We start from the raw sequence: 20,580 nt of genomic DNA, 5'->3' as shown, positions 1-20,580 counted from the left end.
TGTCTTGACAAACGTTGGACGTTTAGTTTTTGTATTGGAGATTTATGATCTAAATCCTACTGACCTAGTGACGTCACTAACAAACTGACCTGGGGGGTCGGGATGCTTGAGATTCAAAAATAAAAGGGTTAGTTCACCTTAAAAAAAAAAAATCATTCTTATTCAATTCTTAATTCATCACTAACATACAGTGATATCAAGCCAGTCCAGATGTCAGGGCGCTGCTGGACTCTCTGCATGGTTAGACCAAAGACGGTTTGAAACATGGACGCAGTCTCAGTATTTGTCACCCACTGGTTTCTGAAGAGACGCTTTAAAGCCCAACTCTGGCGGCCGCCATATTGGAAAATGCTGTTTCAAACTGACTTTCGGTCGAGCGTACAGATGGAGCTGATACTTCCTGACACACATCGCCAACAGATGGCGGCCTGTCAGGCAACTTCACATCATTGAGGGAACATGCATTTCTTTAAAAATTAGGTGAACCGACCCTTTAACAAAAACCATCAAAAACTGGTTATTTTATTTCCAAACGCTCCCAAAACAGATGCACTCTTAACTGCTTTAAAATACATTTGTTACTCCTGAGCGACATGCACCAAGAAATCTGCGAATGAATTTAAAACACGTCAATATTTTCTCTGTGAATGTGGATTTTTTTTAAGCTGTGAAACAGATTTCTTGGTGTTTTTTTTTTTTACTTTCCTTTTTTTTTTTGTCAATGAGCATGATAACCAAAATGTGTTGAAAAGATTCTGATGACGACCTGCAAGCACCTGATCTATAATTTATCTATCGACTGTCTTTGTTTTTAGTACGCCACATTAATTCAGTCAGTCCATGCCATAGTAAGTCAGTATTTCTGTCCGGATGTTTGTGCTGATGCATCTTGTTACCTCAGATCATTAGAGTCAGGAGAGGATTGATTTCTCCTCTGAGTGTTCGAAGCTGTAGGTTTTCATCCTGGATCAGCAGCTTGGGGTGGGAGGGGGTGGGGGGGGTTCATGGTGGGGTGTGTGTGTCGGGTGGGAGGGGTCATTTCAGATAGTTGCATCTTGACGAGTGATACACCCCACACTCAAAAAAAGCACACAAAAATAACAGCATGCATCGGACATCCAGACATTTTGTGTGTGTCGTGCTGTTGATGCATGGTCATTGGATGAGAATGACTTTGCCGTGTATGTTTTCTCATATCACGCCTACTTGGAAATGTATGTGTATGAGCTCTCGTGCGAATGCTGTGAGGCATTTACTGTACACATGATACAGTAAATTCTCCATAATCCAGTCTAATTACACTTACTTGTGTCACAATTTGTCATATTGAAACATTCTCCTATTACGTACCGGTGCGTGTTTATGATGCTCGGGATCACATCAGGCATGAGATGAAAATGCTGGAGGAGAGTTACTGTATTAACGTGTTGTCCAGTCATTTTAATATAAAAGAAAGTGCTCCTCAGATAGAATAGCTGTGCACACACATTCTTAACAGAAAATAAAAATGCTTCTTTTGGACTTAATCTTTGCACTCCCTTATTCTCAGTTTCTGTCTGCTGTCTGCAGTGTTCTGCCTCTGTGCCTACCCACCCACTTCCCCCATGTCGCCCCTTTTTTCCAGAAATCCTTCTCGGCGCGGGCCGTGTCACGCTCCCACCAGCGGGCCGAGCACATCCTGAAGAACCTGCAGCAGGAGGAGGAGAAGCGGCGTCTGGGCCGCGAGGCCAGCATCATCACCGCCATCCCCGTGGCTCAGGAGTCGTGCTACGAGCCTACGTGTAGCCCCCCACCTGAGCAGGAGGAAGAAGGTGGGGCTTCCAGACACACAGGCACAGATCACACACAGTGGGGGGGGTTTCGATGTATGTCAAATATATGGTGACAAAATTAATCTTAAAAGTAAGAAATAACAAATACGGCCGTCTCAAGGGAACTATTTTCTCAGGTAGAAATGTGATATGCATGCGCCCTGATGTCATGCTGTTGTTTCTTTGTGTTGGACATTAATCACGCCAGCAGAAGAAGTGGTGAACCTGACATCCCGCCGCCTGTCCGTCAGCCCGTCCTGCGCCTCCAGCAACTCCCATAGAAACTACTCTTTCCGCCGGGGCTCGGTGTGGTCGGTGCGCTCGATGGCCAGCGCCGAAGGTACGAGAACACGCACGTTTGTCCCAGATATAAAACCTGACTGTTTGCTCCTTAAATGGCCACTGAGAGAAGGTGTCCGTTCGTTTGACAGACGAGGAGAACACGACAGAACACACTCCTACTCATCACATGTTGCAGCCGCCCCAAGCTGTCTTCCCAGCATGCATCTGTGCTGCGGTGCTGCCGATAGTCCACCTCATGGAGGACGGAGAGGTTCGAGAGGACGGCGTTGCAGGTCGGTGCCCCATTCCTTAAATATAATACATCCTGTGTTTCCATGTTCAAATTTTCCCTCCATTGTTTCCTCAGTGAGCGCTGTTGCCCAACAAATCCTCTGGAACTGCCTGATCGAAGACCCCGCCCTTGTTCTCCGCCACTTCTTGGAAAAGCTGACAGTGAGCAATCGACAGGTAGGTGAATATTAAAAAGGAGCAAAACAGAGAAAAAAAAAACAACAAAACTGACAGATCAACGTTGCTCTTGATGTTTGTGATGTCAGGATGAGCTGATGTACATGCTGAGGAAGCTGCTGCTCAACATCGGAGATCTGCCAGCGCAAACCTCTCACATCCTCTTCAACTACCTGGTAAAAGAACAGAAAGAACTCTCGTGTCGATTCATCGTTTAACCCTCATCTTTCTGAACGCCGACTCCTGAATTTCCTCCCAGGTGGGGCTGATCATGTATTTCGTGCGGACCCCGTGCGAGTGGGGTATGGACGCCATCTCGGCCACTCTGACCTTCCTGTGGGAGGTGGTGGGCTACGTGGAGGGTCTCTTCTTCAAAGACCTCAAACAGACAATGAAGAAGGAGCAGTGTGAAGTCAAGCTGCTGGTCACTGCGTCCATGCCAGGTTAACTCACAGACACTGTTTGGTGATTTGTTAATTGAGGATCCAATGAGACCCCGAGTCTCTCTTCATTAAAACTTGATGGTTTTTTTGTTGGTGCAGGGACTAAAACGTTGGTTGTGCACGGCCAGAACGAATGCGACATCCCGACACAGCTCCCAGTCCACGAAGACACTCAATTTGAAGCCCTGCTCAAGGTAAAAGAACCATTTACGAGGAAGCACTCTGATGCTTTAAATTAGCTGGAACACGAGCACAACAGAGTGAAAATATCTGAAAAAGTTGGAATTCAAAGACATCTGTGATTTTGTTTTAACCTCAAACTAGGAGTGCCTGGAGTTTTTCAACATTCCCGAGGCCAGGTCTGCACACTACTTCCTCATGGACAAACGCTGGAACCTCATCCATTACAGCAAGGTGGACACATGACAGACCCTCTTATGACAGTTGAATCACTTTGAAGTTTTCTTCCTTCCATACAAATGTTGCTGTCTGTGTTTCCCCAGACTTATGTAAGAGACATCTACCCATTCAGAAGATCAGTCTCTCCTCAGCTCAACCTGGTCCACATGCTGCCTGATAAAGGACAAGAGCTCATCCAGAAGCAGGTAGAAGAGACGTCTGCTCCCTGAATGAATCAACAACAGTTTTTCTAAATGTGGTTTCTTTTGTTACTTCAATCTTTCTTCTTCTTCTTCAGGTGTTTTCTCGTAAACTGGAGGAAGTCGGTCGCGTCCTCTTCCTCATCTCCCTCACGCAGCACATGCCGGCCGTGCACAAGCAATCCCACGTCTCTCTGCTGCAGGAAGACCTCCTCCGCCTGCCGTCTTTCCCGCGCACTGCCATCGACGCAGAGTTCTCACTCTTTAACGAGCCACAAGGTGAGACAAGCTCCCGGCTGACTCGATGAAGATCCTTGTCCTTGATGTTTTTTGACATGTTATCTTTTTTTTCTTTTTTTTTTCTCAGGTAAGGAGCTGTTTGGTTTGGACACCCTCCACAAGGTGCTGTGGATCAAGCTGCTGGAGGAGATGTTCCTGGGCATGCCCAGCGAGTACCCGTGGGGCGACGAGATGATGCTGTTCCTCAACGTCTTTAACGGGGCTCTGCTCCTGCACCCGGAGGACAGCGCCCTCCTCAGGCAGTACACCGCCACCGCCATCAACACCGCTGTTCACTTTAACCACCTCTTCTCCCTGAGTGGATACCAGTGGATCCTGCCCACCATGCTGCAGGTACGAAGACTTCCGCATCCGTTTTTCTTGACTTCATTGCTTGCGTTCAGACCTCATCCTCTCTTCGCTCTGACAGGTCTACGCAGACTACGAAAGCAACCCTTTACTCCGGCAGGGCATCGAGTTCTGCTGCCGCCAGTTCTACATCCTCCATCGCAAACCCTTTATCCTGCAGCTGTTTGCGAGTGTCGCTCCGCTGCTGGAATTCACAGTAAAACTACAGCACACCGTCCACATGATCACGTGTTTACATTTAAAAGAAAGCATGGACGTCTGAGTTTTTAGACTGAATGCATCTGTCTTTATCTACCAGACCAGCACCAGTACGGGCCTGTCGAAGGGCGTGTCAGCTCAGTGCCTCTTCGACCTGCTGGTCTCTCTGGAGGGAGAGACTCAGGACTCCTTGGACGCTCTGGAGCTGGTGAAGGCTGAGAAACCTCTACGCTCTCTTGGTGAGTCCTGAAAGTTATTTTGAAAAAGAAGTGTGAACACTTTACCCGGCGAATGTCTTATATCACTATTGATTATTTGGTCATTTAAATATGTCAGTTGTGTTTTTTTCACACGCAGAAATCAGCTTCACTCTGTTGTTGCAGATTTTTGTTACGGTAACGAGGATTTGGCCTTTTCCATCAGCGAGGCCATCAAGCTGTGCGTCACCGTGGTCGCCTACGCGCCTGAATCTTTCCGGAGGTGCGGGAGTCTCTATCCTCTCCTCGATTCTTCAGCTCCTGAGATGATCCGTCCCCGTCTTCTAACGTGGTGTCTTCTGCAGTCTCCAGATGCTGATGGTGCTGGAGGCCTTGGTCCCCTGTCACCTCCAGAAGCTGAAGAGCAACACGATGACGATGGAGTCGGCCTCGGCCGCCCGAGACGAGATCGCGGCCATCGCCGCTCTCGCCACATCGCTGCAGGCGCTCCTGTACAGCTCGGAGGCCCTCACAAGGTCTGACCGAAGCACATGCAATGGAGCTAGACGTTGTAAAGCTGCTTCAAACGCTTCTCATAGTGTCCATCTTTCGTCCTCCTCCCCAGGCCCATGACAGCTCCACAGTTGTCCCGCTGTGATCAGGGCCACAAGGGAGGAACCACAGCTAACCACGCCATGTCAGGAGGCGTCAACACCAGGTCAGAACTACGACATTTACAACTTTATACAAACAGTGAGTGTTGCTTTCAACAAGCCTGAGGTCCCGTTTGTTTCTCCGGCGATCAGGGACAACCTCCACCTGCTGGAGGAGGGTCAGGGCATGCCCCGAGAGGAGCTGGACGAGCGCATAGCGAGGGAGGAGTTTCGCCGGCCGAGGGAGTCCCTGCTAAACATCTGCACCGAATTCTACAAACACTGCGGACCGAGGCTCAAGATCCTGCAGAACGTGGCCGGGGAGCCGCGGGTCACAGCTCTGGAGCTGCTCGACATCAAGTCCCACATGAGGTGAGGAGGTTTTACCCACTGCTGCTCTTTTAGCTGTGCAGAAAAGAGACACAAAGGAGTGCACTTTGTAGCACATTGGGACATTTCTGTCTGTTTCCCAGGCTGGCTGAGATCGCCCACGCCTTGCTGAAACTGGCGCCCTACGACACCCTGACCATGGAGAGCCGCGGGCTGAAGCGCTACATCATGGAGATGCTTCCCATCACCGACTGGTCGTCCGAAGCCGTCCGCCCCGCCCTCATCCTCATCCTCAAGAGGCTGGACCGCATGTTCAACAAGATTCACAAGATGCCAACGCTCAGGTGCGCTCGCCCACAGGCACTTTGCACCAGGTCTGTTGAATACGATCCTTTTTTTTTTTTTCTCCGTTTCCTGTGAGTGTATCGTGCTGTGCCGGTGCCGTGCTGTGAACTGTAGATAGACGGCTTCTTGGCACTGTCCTCTGTAGCGCTGCCTTCGTGGTGCTGTAACCGTAAGTGCTGCTGCTGTGGCGTGTTGTTGCGTGAGTGTGAACACAGGCGAATGAGTGGAATAACAATCGATCAACGTCCGTGTTCTCATAAAGCCAGAGTGTGTTTTGCATTAAACTCTAATGATACCAGACTTTTCAAACTCTGAAACCATTTTAATAAAAATCCAACGACCGATCGAGATCTTTTTTCAAGACCGCGGCAAACGAATGGAGAGATAAAGTCGCCCAATGTTCGGTCATTTCTCGTTAGTAATACCAGAAAATTGCAGACCTCAAACTGTTGGAACAATGTGGCTTCGTGGACTGCGAAAGACCACACCCTCCGAAGGCTGCAACCGCTGGAATGAGACACAGCTTCATGTCTTTCGCTGAGGTTTGAGGTGAAGATCTGAGGTTTCTGAAAGCATCGACGCTTTTCAATGCTGTCGATGGACGAAATGACCATGGTCCTATTTCTTTTTTTTTTATGCATTAAAAAAACAACAGCATTATAACTACAACGTGCTGCAAAACACGGTTCAACTCGGACGACTCCAAAGCTGCATCTTTACATGCGTCTCAAACCAAAAGTACCACATTATGAGTCAGGCTGTTTATTCAGCTGCCTTTGAAAGTACACGAGAAGCAGTTACCAATAGAATTTGAAAATTTTCAAATAAATAGAGAAGAGAGAGAGTGTGTGTGTGTGTGTGTGCGTGTGTGTGTGTGTGTGTGTGTCTTAGCTCCTTAGAAACGTTATAGAAACCAAATATGACAACCAGTGAAGAGTCAAACGTTAGCTTTTGCGTGGCTCAGGGGGAACTCACACGCGTGTGTTACTGCAGTGTTGAGCTGGCTGTGTTTGTGAGCTTCGCTTTAAATTTCCTTCATTTATTTGCTGGGTATCTGTCACAGTTTTGTGGAGGTTGATGGTGATATGGTGGAAAGTGAACACCTTCTATCTTCTCTATCTCGTGTGAACGTTTGCTTGAAAGCATTTTATTCACTCATGACACTGTGTCCTATCGGGGTGCGGGGTGGTGTTGTATGGGTGGGTGTTCTCCAGGAGACAGGTGGAGTGGGAGGCAGCCAGCAGCCTGATCGAGGGGATCTGTTTAACGCTGCAGCGACAGCCAATCATCTCCTTCCTCCCTCACCTCCGCTCGCTGATCAACGTCTGCGTCAACCTGGTACGAAACCACACAAACAGACAAATCCCTCCAACATGACGTCCGGTCTTTGAGTGTTTATTTGTGTTTTTTCTGTCAGGTGATGGGTGTCGTCGGCCCCTCCAGCGTGGCAGACGGGCTCCCTCTTCTCCACCTCAGCCCGTACTTGTCTCCTCCGCTGCCCTTCAGCACAGCCGTGGTCAGACTGGTGGCTCTGCAGATACAGGTGGGGGCCTTCAGCTTCACTCACTCATCATCCGCACATATGCATCATCGCCTTATTCCTGTCCTTCTCGGTCCCCTACTCTAGGCTTTAAAGGAGGACTTCCCTCTCAGTCACGTGATCTCACCTTTCACCAATCAGGAGAGGCGAGAAGGGATGCTGCTGAACCTGCTCATTCCCTTTGTGCTGACTGTGGGATCAGGTAGCAAAGGTAAAAAAAGACAACAACAAAAACATAGAGCATACAAAACTTGGTCTCAGTGAGTCCCCCCCCCCCCTTTTACTTCCCAAATGTCTCTTCTTCACTTTACAGACAGCCCACACCTGGAGCAGCCGGAGATCTTCCTGCTCCTCCAAACGGTCATCAACATCCTCCTGCCTCCTCGCATCATCTCCACTTCCCGCACCAAGAACTTCATGCTGGACGCCTCCCCGGCTCACTGCTCGACTCCGGGCGACACCGGGAAGGATCTGCGCAGGGAAGGCTTAGCCGAGTCCACTAGCCAGGCTGCTTATTTAGGTAAGAGAGACAAATGATTGCCAGAGCATTAGCACGGTTCCTGCTCTTCTCATTGTCGTCCGTCTGCAGCTCTCAAGGTGGTGTTGGTGTGCTTCGAGCGCACGTTGGGGAATCAGTGGTACCGGCTGAGCCTGCAGGTGAAGGAGATGGCTCTGAGGAAGGTGGGCGGCCTCGCCTTCTGGGACTTCATCGACTTCATCGTCAGAACCAGGATCCCCATTTTTGTCCTGCTGAGACCGTTCATTCAGTGCAAGGTAAACAAATTCAAACTCAACTCTCCTCTGTTGATTTATTAACTTGTTTTTTTTTTTTTTTCATCATAGTGTGTTTGTTTTCCTCCAGTTGTTGACTCAGCCCGCTGACTCTCAGGAGGAGATCACAGCTCGTCACCACATCGCTGACCAGCTGGAGAGACGCTTCATCCCGCGACCGCTTTGCAAGAGCTCGCTGTTTGCAGAGTTCAACAATGAGCTCAAGATCCTGAAGGAGGCAGTGCACAGCGGCTCAGGTCAGACTGAAACCAAAACGTCCATCCCTCGTTTTTTGTTGTTGTCTTTTTACTGTAAATGACTTCCTGTTTGATTCTACATCACAGCATACCAGGGCAAGACATCCATCAGCACTGTGGGAACCTCGACGTCCGCATACCGCCTCAGTTTAGCCACGATGTCGCGCTCCAACACAGGCACCGGCACCGTTTGGGAGCAGGAAAGCCAACCGTCACGCCAGCCGTCACAGGACACGCTCAGCCGCTACGACGAGGACGATGAAGAGAGTCAGAAAACACTCCACTCCAATTTTTAATTTTGACATTTTTAGAAAGTCAGACTAAACTCATCGATTCTCCCCTCTAGATGACTCCATGAGCATTCCCAGCGTGGTGAGCGAGCACGAGGCCTTCCTGCCCCGAGTGATCACGCAGCGCCGCTTCTCCAGCCACGCCACCGGCTCTGCCCCCTCGCAGCCCGATCCACCCCGAGCCACCATGCTGCCCAGCCACAGGTGACGCCCCTGACTTGCACACGCACACAGACACACACAAGAACAAGGTGAAGTTTTGAGTATGTAGACACCACTGCTGATAAACCCAATCAGATTTCTTTTTCCAGAGCCGCTCTGCCTTTATGTGTGATTCAGACCGTACATGAGAAGTGGACATAGCCAACGTGACAACATCAACTACTTTGCTGTGTATTGATTTAATTGACCATTACTGAGACAATTAAGTAAAAACATACAGAAGCTGCAGCTGGAGTCGCCCCCGGTTGACTATTTCAAAGAATGCAGCTTGAAGGCGCCTGTGCTTTTTCGTCCCCCATCACGTAGACTTCATCCACTTCTCAGACACAATCTACGGTTTTCAACTCTTTGGCTTGTTTATGAAAAGTTTAAAATGTACATTTAAAAAAAAAAAAAAGACTGACCAATCATATCTCACGGCCACAGTCATTTTTTTCTGTATATCTCTGTTGATTTATAATGTTTTCGCTCTGTAGCCTCAGAGCTACAGAAGCCCTGGAGGGACATGCTGCCATACCATTTATTTCGCTTAATTTTCCCCCCATTTCCGGTTGTTTCTACGTATCTGCTGTCGATGTCATGTGGAGATAACAGTGCTCCGTGTTATTGGAAGAAGAAGTCAAATAAAAAATGGATGCATGTCCTTTAAGGGCTTCCGTACAGAGCAGCATTATGAGTCTTTGACTTGGTAAGAATGGAGCTGTAAAACCTCCCTCGCCCCGCCCTCGGGGCTCAGGGTCACGGGGCGATGATGGATCTCGACTACACATCTTTAAACTCCCCTTCTCCCCCCTCCGCCTCCCCCCCCTTCTTACAGCGAACCCAATGTGCTAGATGAGTCCCAGGGCCTTCTGCAGGAGGGTAACCTCTCTAGGTACAGTGGGCCTCTCTCTCTCTGTGTCCCATTGGTGCGTTTCTTGCATCTGTCCGGGAGGGGCATCGCCTCGGGACGGCCCGCTCCACTGGCCGCCTCGCCGTTGATCACTCATCCACATCCGATCAAATCACCACACCTCCCCTGTCACTCCTCTCCCCCTCTCTGTCTGTGTGTGTGTGTGTGTGTGTGTGTGTGCGTGTGCGTGCGTGTGGGTCCGGTCTGTCTGTTTCTATCACTCTCTCCTCCACACTGACTCTCATCTTCTCAGCTCATCTGCTGCGCTATCCTAACCAGGCCTCTGCCCCCCCCCCCCCCCCCCCCCCCCCCCCCCGCCCCCCTCCTACTCCTCTTAGTCCCAGGGCCACGGAGCTCTGCCTCTCTTTCTCCTCTGTGAGTCTTTAGAGTTGATGTGCCATTCACCAAAGTCAGCCTCTCTCCCATCGGTTGCCATGGTGTTTCATACTGTTTACGTGTCTATCAGGCTTGTTGCTGATCACATTGGGCTTCCTACTCTGGATACCAATCTGTAGGGGCAAAGGGGGAACTGGGGTGGCAACCATAATACGAGGACACTTTAGTTTATTAGTTTTGACAATTTTCTTTTTTTCATTGAATTGATTCCACGTTGGGATTAAAAATCAGGACTTAAAAAAAAAAAAAAAAGTAGTCTTATTCTTGTGTTGCTGCTCCAGCCCTTACTGTCCCCTGTCGTGTTGTCGTGGTCCAAATCATGGCGGCGCTGTTTATTTCTGCTCTGTGATTGACTGTCTTGTAACGTGCAGTGAGTGATTTGGTAGAATAGCAGCGACTTGTTGTTGTTAAAAAGGTGTGGTGGGCAGAGGAGCACAGGAGGAGATACTGTGCGTGTTAACTATCCGTTCATGTTGAATGTTGTTGTGTCTTTTGTCTGTGTGTGTGTGTGTGTGTGTGTGTGTGTGTGTGTGTTTGTATTGATTGGGTCCTTCAGGGTTGCCAGTGTTCAGAGTGAACCGGGCCAGCAGAACCTCCTGATCCAACCTCCGCTCGGACGAAAGAGAGGACTGAGACAGGTGTGGACTTTTAGAAAACATGCGAGGCCTTTACACTGAGCTGTGAAAACTCTCTCTGATGCTTCATTTTGTTTGTCCTGCAGCTGCGGCGCCCCCTGCTGTCCATCCCAAAGAATGAACCGCGTGGTCGAAGCGGAGCAAGGCTCTCCACGACCCGCAGGAGCATCCAGCCCAAGAACAAACCTCTGGGTAACACGAGCCTTCATCTGTGTTTTCACTGTCGTTAAATGTTGAATTAAAACTGACAGGCCTACCCGGCTGCACTTCAGATCACACACACACACACACACACACACACACACACACACAACAAAACATGTTAAAATCTAGAAAGTGTGTGCTGACTTGAACTGAGCCGTCCTCCCCTCTCTCCTCTGTCTTTGTTGCTGTTTGTTGATCCACCGTTCACCAAACTGACTCTTCTCACTCTGTTCTGTCTCATGCCTTTTGTTTCAAAATAAAGAAACTTTATTGGACTGTGAAGGTGAGACATGCACCCGTACCCCTTCCTCTCCACCCTGCAACGGCCCCCGCTCCCTTTCTCTCTGCAACCACACCCCCACTAGGGCGCTCTGCATGTCTGTCTTGCATTTCCTCTTCCCTGCCTCCACTGTCTCCGGTGCTGCTGATGTGTTCGCAAGTGGCTTTCTTAAAAAAAGAAAAAAAAAAAAAAAAAGAAATCCCTCTTCCTGTTTATTTCACCACATGCACGCCTGTGTGTTTTCCCCGCAGCGCACGGAGACCAAAAGAGGTCCGTGACATTTACAGAGAATCAAGGCCAACAGGCATCCACAGGGGTCAGCAAGCCCCCGACTCCCAGCAGCACGGAGCCGCCGGCCGAGAGCGGGAAGGCCAGTCCTACCACCTGCAAGTCCCCGACGCTGGAGGTGCCGTCTGTGTTGTCTGCCACCGTCACCGCAGACCTGCACAGCCCGGCACACACGCAGGTACGAGCAGCGGAGGGAGGGGGAGTTCTTCTTATAGACTTTCAAATAGGTATTAAAAGTGTTTGTCTCCCAGGTTCCTCCAGCTGTCAGCAGCAAAGAGAAGAGGGAGCAGTGGGGGCTCCGCAGCAGCCTCTCCCCTCCCCCCTCCTTCTCCCGCCCCTCCACCCCGACACCCCCCTCTAGAACCTGCTCCCCTCTGCCCCTCTCTAAAACCTGCTCCCCTCTCCCCTTATCCCACACCTCCTCCCCCCTCCCTCCTCCGCTCCCTGTGCTGGGCACAGCACCAGCCCCGGGTCCTCCCCCTCCGCCTCCTCTCCCACACGCCCCACTCCTGCCTCCCCCGCCACCGGGGCCGTCCAGGATCAGAGAAAGCCCCGGGGACGAGGACACCACGGCTCTGCTCCCCCGCAGCGACACCCTTCTGCAGCTCAGCGACGACGACGGCACAGAGAACCCCCTCCTTGCCCCGCTGCTGGCCCCTCCCACACCCCGACGGTCACCCCGCCGTTTGCCACTCCCCCTCTCCCCGGTCGACTTGGACCTCGATGAATCCCACGTGTGAGGAGGGCGACAGGTGTTTGTTTTCTATCTGTCGCCCAAATAATCAAACCCCATTTAAAAAAAAAAAAGGGGGGGAGGCTGTAATGCTCAAATATTTAAGAGCAGAACACGTACACTTAGATTTGATGGACTGACAATCTAAAGTACAGAAAAAGAAAGGGAATGTACAGACAGAAGAATTGTGAGAATTTCGTCTTTTATTGCTTTTACCACTCAGCTGGTTTGTTTCATGTAACCTGTGCTTCTCTGTTTACACACAACAGTACCCCTCCTTCCTTTCTCCAGAGGTCTCGTTTCAGACCTTTCTAGTGATGAACGTCGACTAAGTCTTCTCAGTCAGTCGTCATTGTTACACACCCTGATGGTTGAATGTACTCCTCTTCTTTATAAAAATAGAAAAGGTTCAATCATACTGGATTTGGGTTGTTTGGTTGAAGTGTAAGATTTATTTTTGGAACAGATGTCATGTTAAAGAAATGATTTATAACCATAATAAGCCATTCAGTAAGGAAGATATTTACATAAGAAACATGTTTATAAGTTCAAACATGATATACTGTATATTTAAAGTTATATAAAGATAAGGAGGGTATGATAAGGTAAAATAAAGTTTATGTGAAATATTCAAGAAGAGACAGAAATAACTGACTTTTATATGGAAGAAGAAGATGGTGAGTATTTCTGAATGTTGACAAAGTTATTGTTGGTTAAATAAGATGTTTAAGTGTTACTCTGAAAGGACAGGAAGCTTCCTGGTTTGAGTTATTTAAACGTCTGGATTTTATATGAAGAGGGTCCGAATGAAAGCTCCAAATGATGAAGAAAGAAAAGAACATTTATACAAAGATTGATTGAGTAGATGATCTGAACTAAGTGATTCAGTGAAACGGCCGGAATCTATCTCACCCCATCGAGTTGCAACAACAACCTTTAACTTGTTCAGTGTGCAATTTGAATGAACTCGTACGATCACTCTTATGGTTAATATGTCTCAGCAGAGTATTTGATTCATGACCAAAGACTGTCAGGACTGTAACTCAGTTTGTGTCTCAGTGTCTAATATCGCTCTTCTTCTTTTTCACAAACACGAAGGAGCAGATGATGTCCTGTGACGTGTGTGTATTTGTGATGTCGGCGTGACGCTCGCAGACTTCTTTTGATGCAGTAGACCTCGTGGTTCATTTCATGCCTTAACAGAGAAACATCAACACGCCTGTATATAAATATATTTATTATGATGTTTGATCTGTCTGCAGAAAACCTCATAACCTCTCTCATATAAGTGTCGAGAAGTAGAAGTGGCTATCCTGTTGTATTGAACATTGTTTATTTTTGTGTGTAAACAATACAAATGTCATAAGTCATTAACAGTAGTGATCAAATATGTGCCATATTCCACGCCAATGCACTGTGAGGGATTGTTGTCATTCTGATTTTTATCAACAACGTTTTTTTTAACATTTATAAGTTGAGATCTGTTAAACACACTATATTTAAATGTCATCATCCGTGTTTAGAGATGCTTTCAGTCAGAGGGCCGTTAAACTGTTTAACCATGAGTTCCCTTTACATTCACTGTGTGTCAAATAATGTGAGAATATCTTTTGTGTGTGAATCAGAATAAAAGTGCAGTATATATCAGAAGATTTCTGGAATATCTAAATAAATGGATATTGTTTATGATGTTTGTTGTGTGTTTTGTAGATTTTTGAAGGTTTGAGTCCGAAAGGTGGAGTGAGAAATATACTGAAGCGCCTGACCTTGAGTATACACCAAGATTACAATCCTTGAAAACAGACAAATGAAATGTAGTCTAAAAAAAGAGACACAAAGGACGTGGGGAGGACAACAGACAAAATGCAGTGAGTTGGTAAGTCTTTAAGTTTCCTCATGTTGACACAAACACAGGAATGCTTTTGTTAGTAATCACTACATTTCATTTTTCTACTGAAGTTGATGTAGCTGCCAATTCTGCACGTTTTAGCCATTGCTTCACATTATCAACTGTCCATAGCTCTAAAAAATGAAAAAAGACATGAAGTTTATTTAATTTGAAGGACATAGTCTTCCTGTGATTGTAATTGAATAAATCACCTTTGTTATTTTGCTCAGTTGAGTTTGGATTATTTGCATTATTTACAGGTTGTCAGCGCCCTCTGCTGTCTGTGAATAGAAGTGCTAAAGGTCATCCAGGCCTTGCCCTGCCTGATCTGAGTTCAGGCGTGTTCAGGGTTTTGAGTGTGACCACGGTGACAAACATCAGTTTGAGAACATAGAATCAAAATATGTAGACACTGTGGGGCCAGTTTAAATATTGACAGTGTAAAGTCGAAAGGGACATTTAGTTTGTTCTGTGGAAATGATGTTTTTATTGTTGGACAGCAGGGGGCGCTGGTGACACTACAGGCGACACATCCGAGAAACAAAGTTAGGGGGGAAAAAAAGACTGATGTAAAAGGTGTTTGTCAGTATTAATTCACTATCCGTACATCCTTATTGAAATGTATTGTATTGATTTGTGCCAATGAGCCGTTTACCTGAGAATGACACGCTAAGCGGAAATAAGTCAGCGTGTATATATATATATATATGTATATATATATATATATATAACATTGTCTAATGTGTTTTATTCAAAATCGATGTATGCCATTGCATATCCATAAATATGTAGATATATTTTTTCTGCATTTGCTTGAAGAGTTAACGTGTGTAGCTCTTGTCACAGCTGTTTCAGGTTGAATGAATAAACGCTTACATTAGGACAAACACTACTTTTGTGTCAGTGAGTATGCAAACATTATTCTAGAAAGTGATTACAGATGATTGTTTCCACTTCCTGCTCAGCCTGTGATCTCTGTGACTTTCTCTACTTCTCCAAGCAGCAGTCACCTGTTGGTTGTTTCAGAAATCACTGAACGCACGTTCGACAGGTGTTCAGTCCCGGATATGACGTAGAAGTGTCGCGACGAAGCGGAAGTAAAAGCAGTGGAGCAGAGAGAATCTGTAAACGGAGTTGAACGCGTGTGAAAGCTGTGAAAATCACTGGATTTTTCTCACCAAAAGTCTTCTCTAGGACACGGCGGGGTGAGTTATTTATTCTTTGTAGTTTGTGTTGAGTTTGAAGTGAGAAAATGGACTCTTGAATCTAGACTGAAGTGTGTCGGTGAATTTCCGGTCATTTGTGACCAGCTGTGATTTATTTGTCAAGCGGAAAGAATACATGACTCTTAAACAATAAAAAAACAAGTAGAAATCAGGTTTATGTTTCATACAATTAGATGCAAATGTGTTTTGTGTAAAGTGTCACGTTAATGAATTAACTAAACTATGGACTGACCTTATTGTTTATCCTTTTTGTGTGGACAATCCTTTAGACCACATCAGCTACAAACATAATGGCCCTACATGTTTTTCTTATAGGTACATTGATAAGTTCCCTACATTTATAAAGTTACAGAGTGATCCCTGAATGTTGTCTGCTCATATTCATCAGACACAAACAGATGTTATTAGCTGATGTTTATCTTTTGTGTTGTATGAAGTTAATTCTTCCATCTCGTCCACTAAACTGCTGATTCAGAGACTATATGTTCATATGTTCATAGGAGAGATTATATTTGCATTTTGTGCGTCTGACAAGAAAAGAAGTGAGGAATAGTAATTGGTTTGAGAACATGTACAGGTATATAAGGCCTGGATATATTCGAATAACTGTCCATGTATGAGGAGACAGAGCAGTGTGATGAATGACTTTTATTATGGAAGGATTAATCTAATCTGTGATGTCTTCTTTGTCTCAGTATGGGGGTCGCCTCCTCACCGGATGCCTGGAGGGCCGACGCCCCCCGTCAGAGGGGCTACTTGTCAACAGGTAAGTGCTTAACACAACAGTTACAGTCAAATATATAATGTAGTCTGTGCTAGTTTAAACCACCTCATACATTTATGTTTTTCATTATCCAATCACCTACACAGCTGTAGAAGACTCATCATGCAACATGCAGAATATCAATCATGAATTATTCTTCAGTAAACATCACTTTTCCTTTCAAATACATCTTTAATTATGAATGTGCAGCAAAACGTGTCCATCATGTCGTCTCAAGTTGAGCTCTTTAGACAGTTTTAGCATCTCCTCTCCACTAACACACATACAGATAAACTGTCAACATTAGCTGCTAGAGGTTTGTTTATATGAGACTGTACCATTATGTTATATTTATTAGATTTCTCTGAGTCACTTCAGTTGTTTTATGAACATCAAATTGACTGTATTATGCATGACCCCCCCCCCCCCCCCCCTTTGTCTCTTCACAGGTCTGTGGGTTCCTCTTCCTTTTAACCAGCACACTGATGGACATGAAATGTTCCGCTGAGAGTCACACAGGACGGTGAGGAGCCTGATCCAGTCTGGGTTCACCGGCAGCTACACTCGTAAGTTCACTACTTCCTCCCTGACCCTGTTTACAGCTCCCATGATTGATTTCAAAAGAGTCAGTCAAGTGTTGGATGCATATAAGCTGCATTCATATCAATTATGAAAGTTGACATCTCACATGCTCTGTTATTGTTAGAACAACTTTTACATAATGTTAAACGTAGACACAACCACAGTATGTGGATTTCTCTTTGTGTGAACACACTTATTAAGTTCATCTGTACGGTCACATGACAACACAAAATGTCATCTAAAAGGAGGCGACTGTATTCTGTACAGAATGTTTTTACACAAGCTGTCTGCCTCCTTTTTTCCAGAAATCCTTCTCAACACATCCTGCAGGAGGAGGAAGAGGCGTCTGGGCCATCTCTGAGAATATATCAACTGTATGGTTACAAAAGTGATGTTAAAAGTTACTATTCTCTCATTTAGAAGTTTGATATGCTGTTAAAGGTATTTCCTCCAGATCCACTTAAGTTTTTGGTTGAAATTGTCTTCATATCCTCTGAAAAAACTTAAGCCACTGTCAGTTTTTCTATAAACCAATCATGCCTCTCTACTTTAAAAAAAAAAAGTCATGCCAGTTTTGCAACCTGCCTTTAATGTTGGGTCAGCAAAGTAAGTGAACCGGACTGTACTCTTTAAATGGTGTCTTTTTGTTTGACAGAACAGTCCTACTCATCTGTTACCAATAGTCCATTTATTTGTCTTACAGAGAAGGTTTACATATTCTGTCATTTTCCTTTGAGGTGTTTAAACAAAGACAAGGGCCCTAAAGTTTGACAGTTTACTTGTTTTTTGCTGAATATTTAACATTTCCTGCTGTGGATGTGTCTTCAGGTTTTTTAAAGTGACTGTTGTGCTGACTCTGTCATCCAGTTTAGTGACTGTATGTTGTGTTAAATTTTAGCAGTGTGATGCTAAAGCTAAACTGACAGGTGTTTTTCACTTTGAAAAAGACTCTACAAGTGGTTGAAACATTTTTTAATCAAAACATGTTGAAAGTAGTCAAGTTTCCAAAGCAGCACACAGATCTGTAAAACAAAGAATAGTGTGGTTAGGTTGAGCATGCTGAATATTTAACATTTCCTGCTGTGAATGTGTCTTCAGGTTTTAAAAGTGACTGTTGTGCTGACTGCATGAGAAGTCTCCTGTTGATGTAAGTATGGTGTTTATCTAATTAAGTGTACGTTTACTTAAACGTTAGCAGTCTGATGCTAAATCTAAACTGTCAATAACTTTGAAAAATACTACACAAGAGGTTGAAAGATTTTTAATCTGCACATGTCAGAAGTAGTTGATGTCCTCAGTTTCCAAAGCAGCACACAGATCTGTAAAAAGAAACAAGATCAGCGTGGTTAGAACCAAGTAATCTGTCTGTGTAACAGTAAATAGGTAAAGCACATGCTAAGCTAGCAGCCTAAACAAGAGACTAAGTGTTTTGAAAAGTACTCACGGTTGTGGGGTGAATCGGGCAGCATAACTGGCCGGCTTACGTGTGCTCGGCCAAGTGGCGCAGGACAAGTGGCCTTTCCCCTGCTTTTGCCCTGCCGCGTGCCGCTGCCGCGCCAAGACACGACTGACTCTTTGTACTCTGCTCCCGCAGGTGTTCAGCTCGGACTCGGAGCAGGTGAAGTCCATCGTCCTGATTGCTCCTCTCCCAAGCAGCCAATCAGAGGGCCTCTACAGCGCGAGGGCTAACGCGCATGCGTCGGCTCAATTAGGACGATGTCGGTCAGCTGCGTGAAGTCGGATGGCGTGCATCAATCGGGACTTCTTCCTCTGTGATTGGCTGCTGGGCTTGGAGTAATCAGGACGATGGAGTTCACCTGCTCCGAGTCCGAGCTGAGCACCTGCGGGAGCAGAGTACAAAGAGTCAGTCGTGTCTTGGCGCGGCAGCGGCACGCGGCAGGGCAAAAGCAGGGGAAAGGCCACTTGTCCTGCGCCACTTGGCCGAGCACACGTAAGCCGGCCCCGGCCAGTTATGCTGCCCGATTCACCCCACAACCGTGAGTACTTTTCAAAACACTTAGTCTCTTGTTTAGGCTGCTAGCTTAGCATGTGCTTTACCTATTTACTGTTACACAGACAGATTACTTGGTTCTAACCACGCTGATCTGGTTTCTTTTTACAGATCTGTGTGCTGCTTTGGAAACTGAGGACATCAACTACTTCTGACATGTGCAGAGTAAAACATTTTTTTTGAAAAACCTGACAGTTTAGTTTTAGCATCACACTGCTAACGTTTAAGTAAACATACACTTAATTAGATAAATGACATCAACAGGAGAGACTTCTTATGGTCACTTTTAAAACCTGAAGACAACAGGAAATGTTAAAAACAAGTAACACAGATCTCAGATTAGTGGGACTGTCAGCATTCTGCTTTAAGTATTAAACATTCAGTCTGAATCATACTCGCGCTGCGTTTCTTTCTTTTACAGGTCTGTGTGCTGCTTTGGAAACAGAGGACTGCAGTCATTTCTCAAAGCACAAACTAACATTTACTTCTATCAATAAAACACATCTAAAAACTTTTGCTGTCTCATTATTCCTCAACAATGTTTGGTTCAATAACAGCTCCTCCCAGGACATAAGGGAAGGAAGTCAGATTACTACCTGTTCTTCAGTAAAGGGCCTCAGAATATATTAAAAAGAAAGCTACAAAGCTCATTAATACACTGAGATTTCACTGTGGAACAACTTGACTTTCATATTAATCTGAGTGGGTTTAAGTTCCTATGTTGCTTTGAACAGTTTACTGAACACAGAAGCTGATGACTTGGGGAAGTAGTCAAGGTCCACACATCTGTAAAAGAAGAGCAGTGTGTTTAGAGTGAGCACACTTCAGACTGAATGTTTGAAACAAAGGTTTAATACTTACAGCTTTCAGGTCAGCATGCTGACACAGTCCAAACAGCTGGAGGCAGAAATAAAACCTGATCTCATCCCACTGATTAAAGAGTCAATGTGAAGATAAACTGACTCATTCTGTGCTTTTCTGCATCTAGACGTGAGAAGGATCCCTAAACTCCTCGCAGACGTCACGCCATCATTAACACTTGTCTGATCAATGAAGCTTTCAACAAACATACTGCTCATAATGAAGCTGCACACTTTTACCTCTGCTGAAGAACAAACTGAAACAGAAGACTTCAGTGTTCAAAGCACAAACTAACATTTACTTCTATCAATAAAACACATCTAAAAACTTTTGCTGTCTCATTATTCCTCAACAATGTTTGGTTCAATAACAGCTCCTCCCAGGACATAAGGGAAGGAAGTCAGATTACTACCTGTTCTTCAGTAAAGGGCCTCAGAATATATTAAAAAGAAAGCTACAAAGCTCATTAATACACTGGAATAACTTGACTTTCATATTCATCTGAGTGGGTTTAAGTTCCTATGTTGCTTTGAACAGTTTACTGAACACACAGGTTGAGGGAAGTAGTCAAGGTCCTGTTTCCAAAGCAGCACACATCTGTAAAAGAAGAGCAGTGTGTTTAGAGTCAGCATGCTGACACAGTCCAAACAGCTGGAAGCAGAAATAAAACCTGATCTCATCCCACTGATTAAAGAGTCAATGTGAAGATAAACTTACTGACTCATTCTGTGCTTTTCTGCATCTAGACGTGAGAAGGATCCTAAACT

The 20,580-nt window shown here is 45.9% G+C and overlaps 1 protein-coding gene and 2 long non-coding RNA genes across 5 annotated transcripts in view; 2 read left to right on the top strand and 1 right to left on the bottom strand.

Annotated features, from left to right (window-relative positions):
- unc80 (unc-80 homolog (C. elegans)) overlaps positions 1-12,631 on the top strand; it is a 33,302-nt gene extending 20,671 nt beyond the window's left edge. Inside the window, 32 exon segments of the mRNA XM_079335878.1 lie at positions 1,625-1,811; positions 2,020-2,151; positions 2,243-2,386; positions 2,461-2,561; positions 2,651-2,737; positions 2,821-3,004; positions 3,104-3,198; positions 3,329-3,418; positions 3,508-3,609; positions 3,702-3,882; positions 3,971-4,236; positions 4,313-4,447; positions 4,550-4,688; positions 4,833-4,929; positions 5,012-5,182; positions 5,272-5,421; positions 5,423-5,671; positions 5,773-5,973; positions 7,189-7,312; positions 7,392-7,517; positions 7,602-7,725; positions 7,828-8,034; positions 8,104-8,288; positions 8,377-8,542; positions 8,630-8,809; positions 8,889-9,036; positions 9,872-9,928; positions 10,899-10,980; positions 11,064-11,169; positions 11,444-11,464; positions 11,713-11,927; positions 12,001-12,631. Coding sequence (XP_079192004.1) covers positions 1,625-1,811; positions 2,020-2,151; positions 2,243-2,386; positions 2,461-2,561; positions 2,651-2,737; positions 2,821-3,004; positions 3,104-3,198; positions 3,329-3,418; positions 3,508-3,609; positions 3,702-3,882; positions 3,971-4,236; positions 4,313-4,447; positions 4,550-4,688; positions 4,833-4,929; positions 5,012-5,182; positions 5,272-5,421; positions 5,423-5,671; positions 5,773-5,973; positions 7,189-7,312; positions 7,392-7,517; positions 7,602-7,725; positions 7,828-8,034; positions 8,104-8,288; positions 8,377-8,542; positions 8,630-8,809; positions 8,889-9,036; positions 9,872-9,928; positions 10,899-10,980; positions 11,064-11,169; positions 11,444-11,464; positions 11,713-11,927; positions 12,001-12,489 — 4,941 coding nt within the window. The 3' untranslated portion in view covers positions 12,490-12,631.
- A 2,757-nt stretch (positions 12,632-15,388) lies between these two features.
- LOC306818353 lies at positions 15,389-20,438 on the top strand. 3 transcript variants are annotated; one of them, XR_013778169.1, is made up of 7 exons: positions 15,389-15,575; positions 16,292-16,362; positions 16,809-16,925; positions 17,247-18,088; positions 19,064-19,110; positions 19,374-19,685; positions 20,367-20,438. It is a non-coding gene; the product is annotated as an uncharacterized lncRNA (long non-coding RNA). The 3 variants fall into 3 exon arrangements; XR_013778171.1 differs by lacking the exon at positions 20,367-20,438 and having other exon boundaries at positions 17,247-17,329; positions 18,040-18,088; positions 19,374-19,444; XR_013778170.1 differs by lacking the exons at positions 19,064-19,110; positions 20,367-20,438 and having other exon boundaries at positions 19,374-19,464.
- LOC306818354 lies at positions 17,648-19,854 on the bottom strand. The gene is made up of 4 exons (XR_013778172.1): positions 19,814-19,854; positions 19,209-19,738; positions 18,184-18,260; positions 17,648-17,891 (listed from the first exon to the last, which is right to left on the bottom strand). It is a non-coding gene; the product is annotated as an uncharacterized lncRNA (long non-coding RNA).
- Positions 20,439-20,580: the final 142 nt, after the last annotated feature.

This window comes from Symphodus melops (assembly GCF_947650265.1).
Source record: "Symphodus melops genome assembly, chromosome: 23".
In the NCBI taxonomy this organism is placed as follows: domain Eukaryota; kingdom Metazoa; phylum Chordata; class Actinopteri; order Labriformes; family Labridae; genus Symphodus; species Symphodus melops.
Note: the sequence above shows the minus strand (reverse complement) of the source record. Positions and strands in the feature narration are given on the sequence as shown.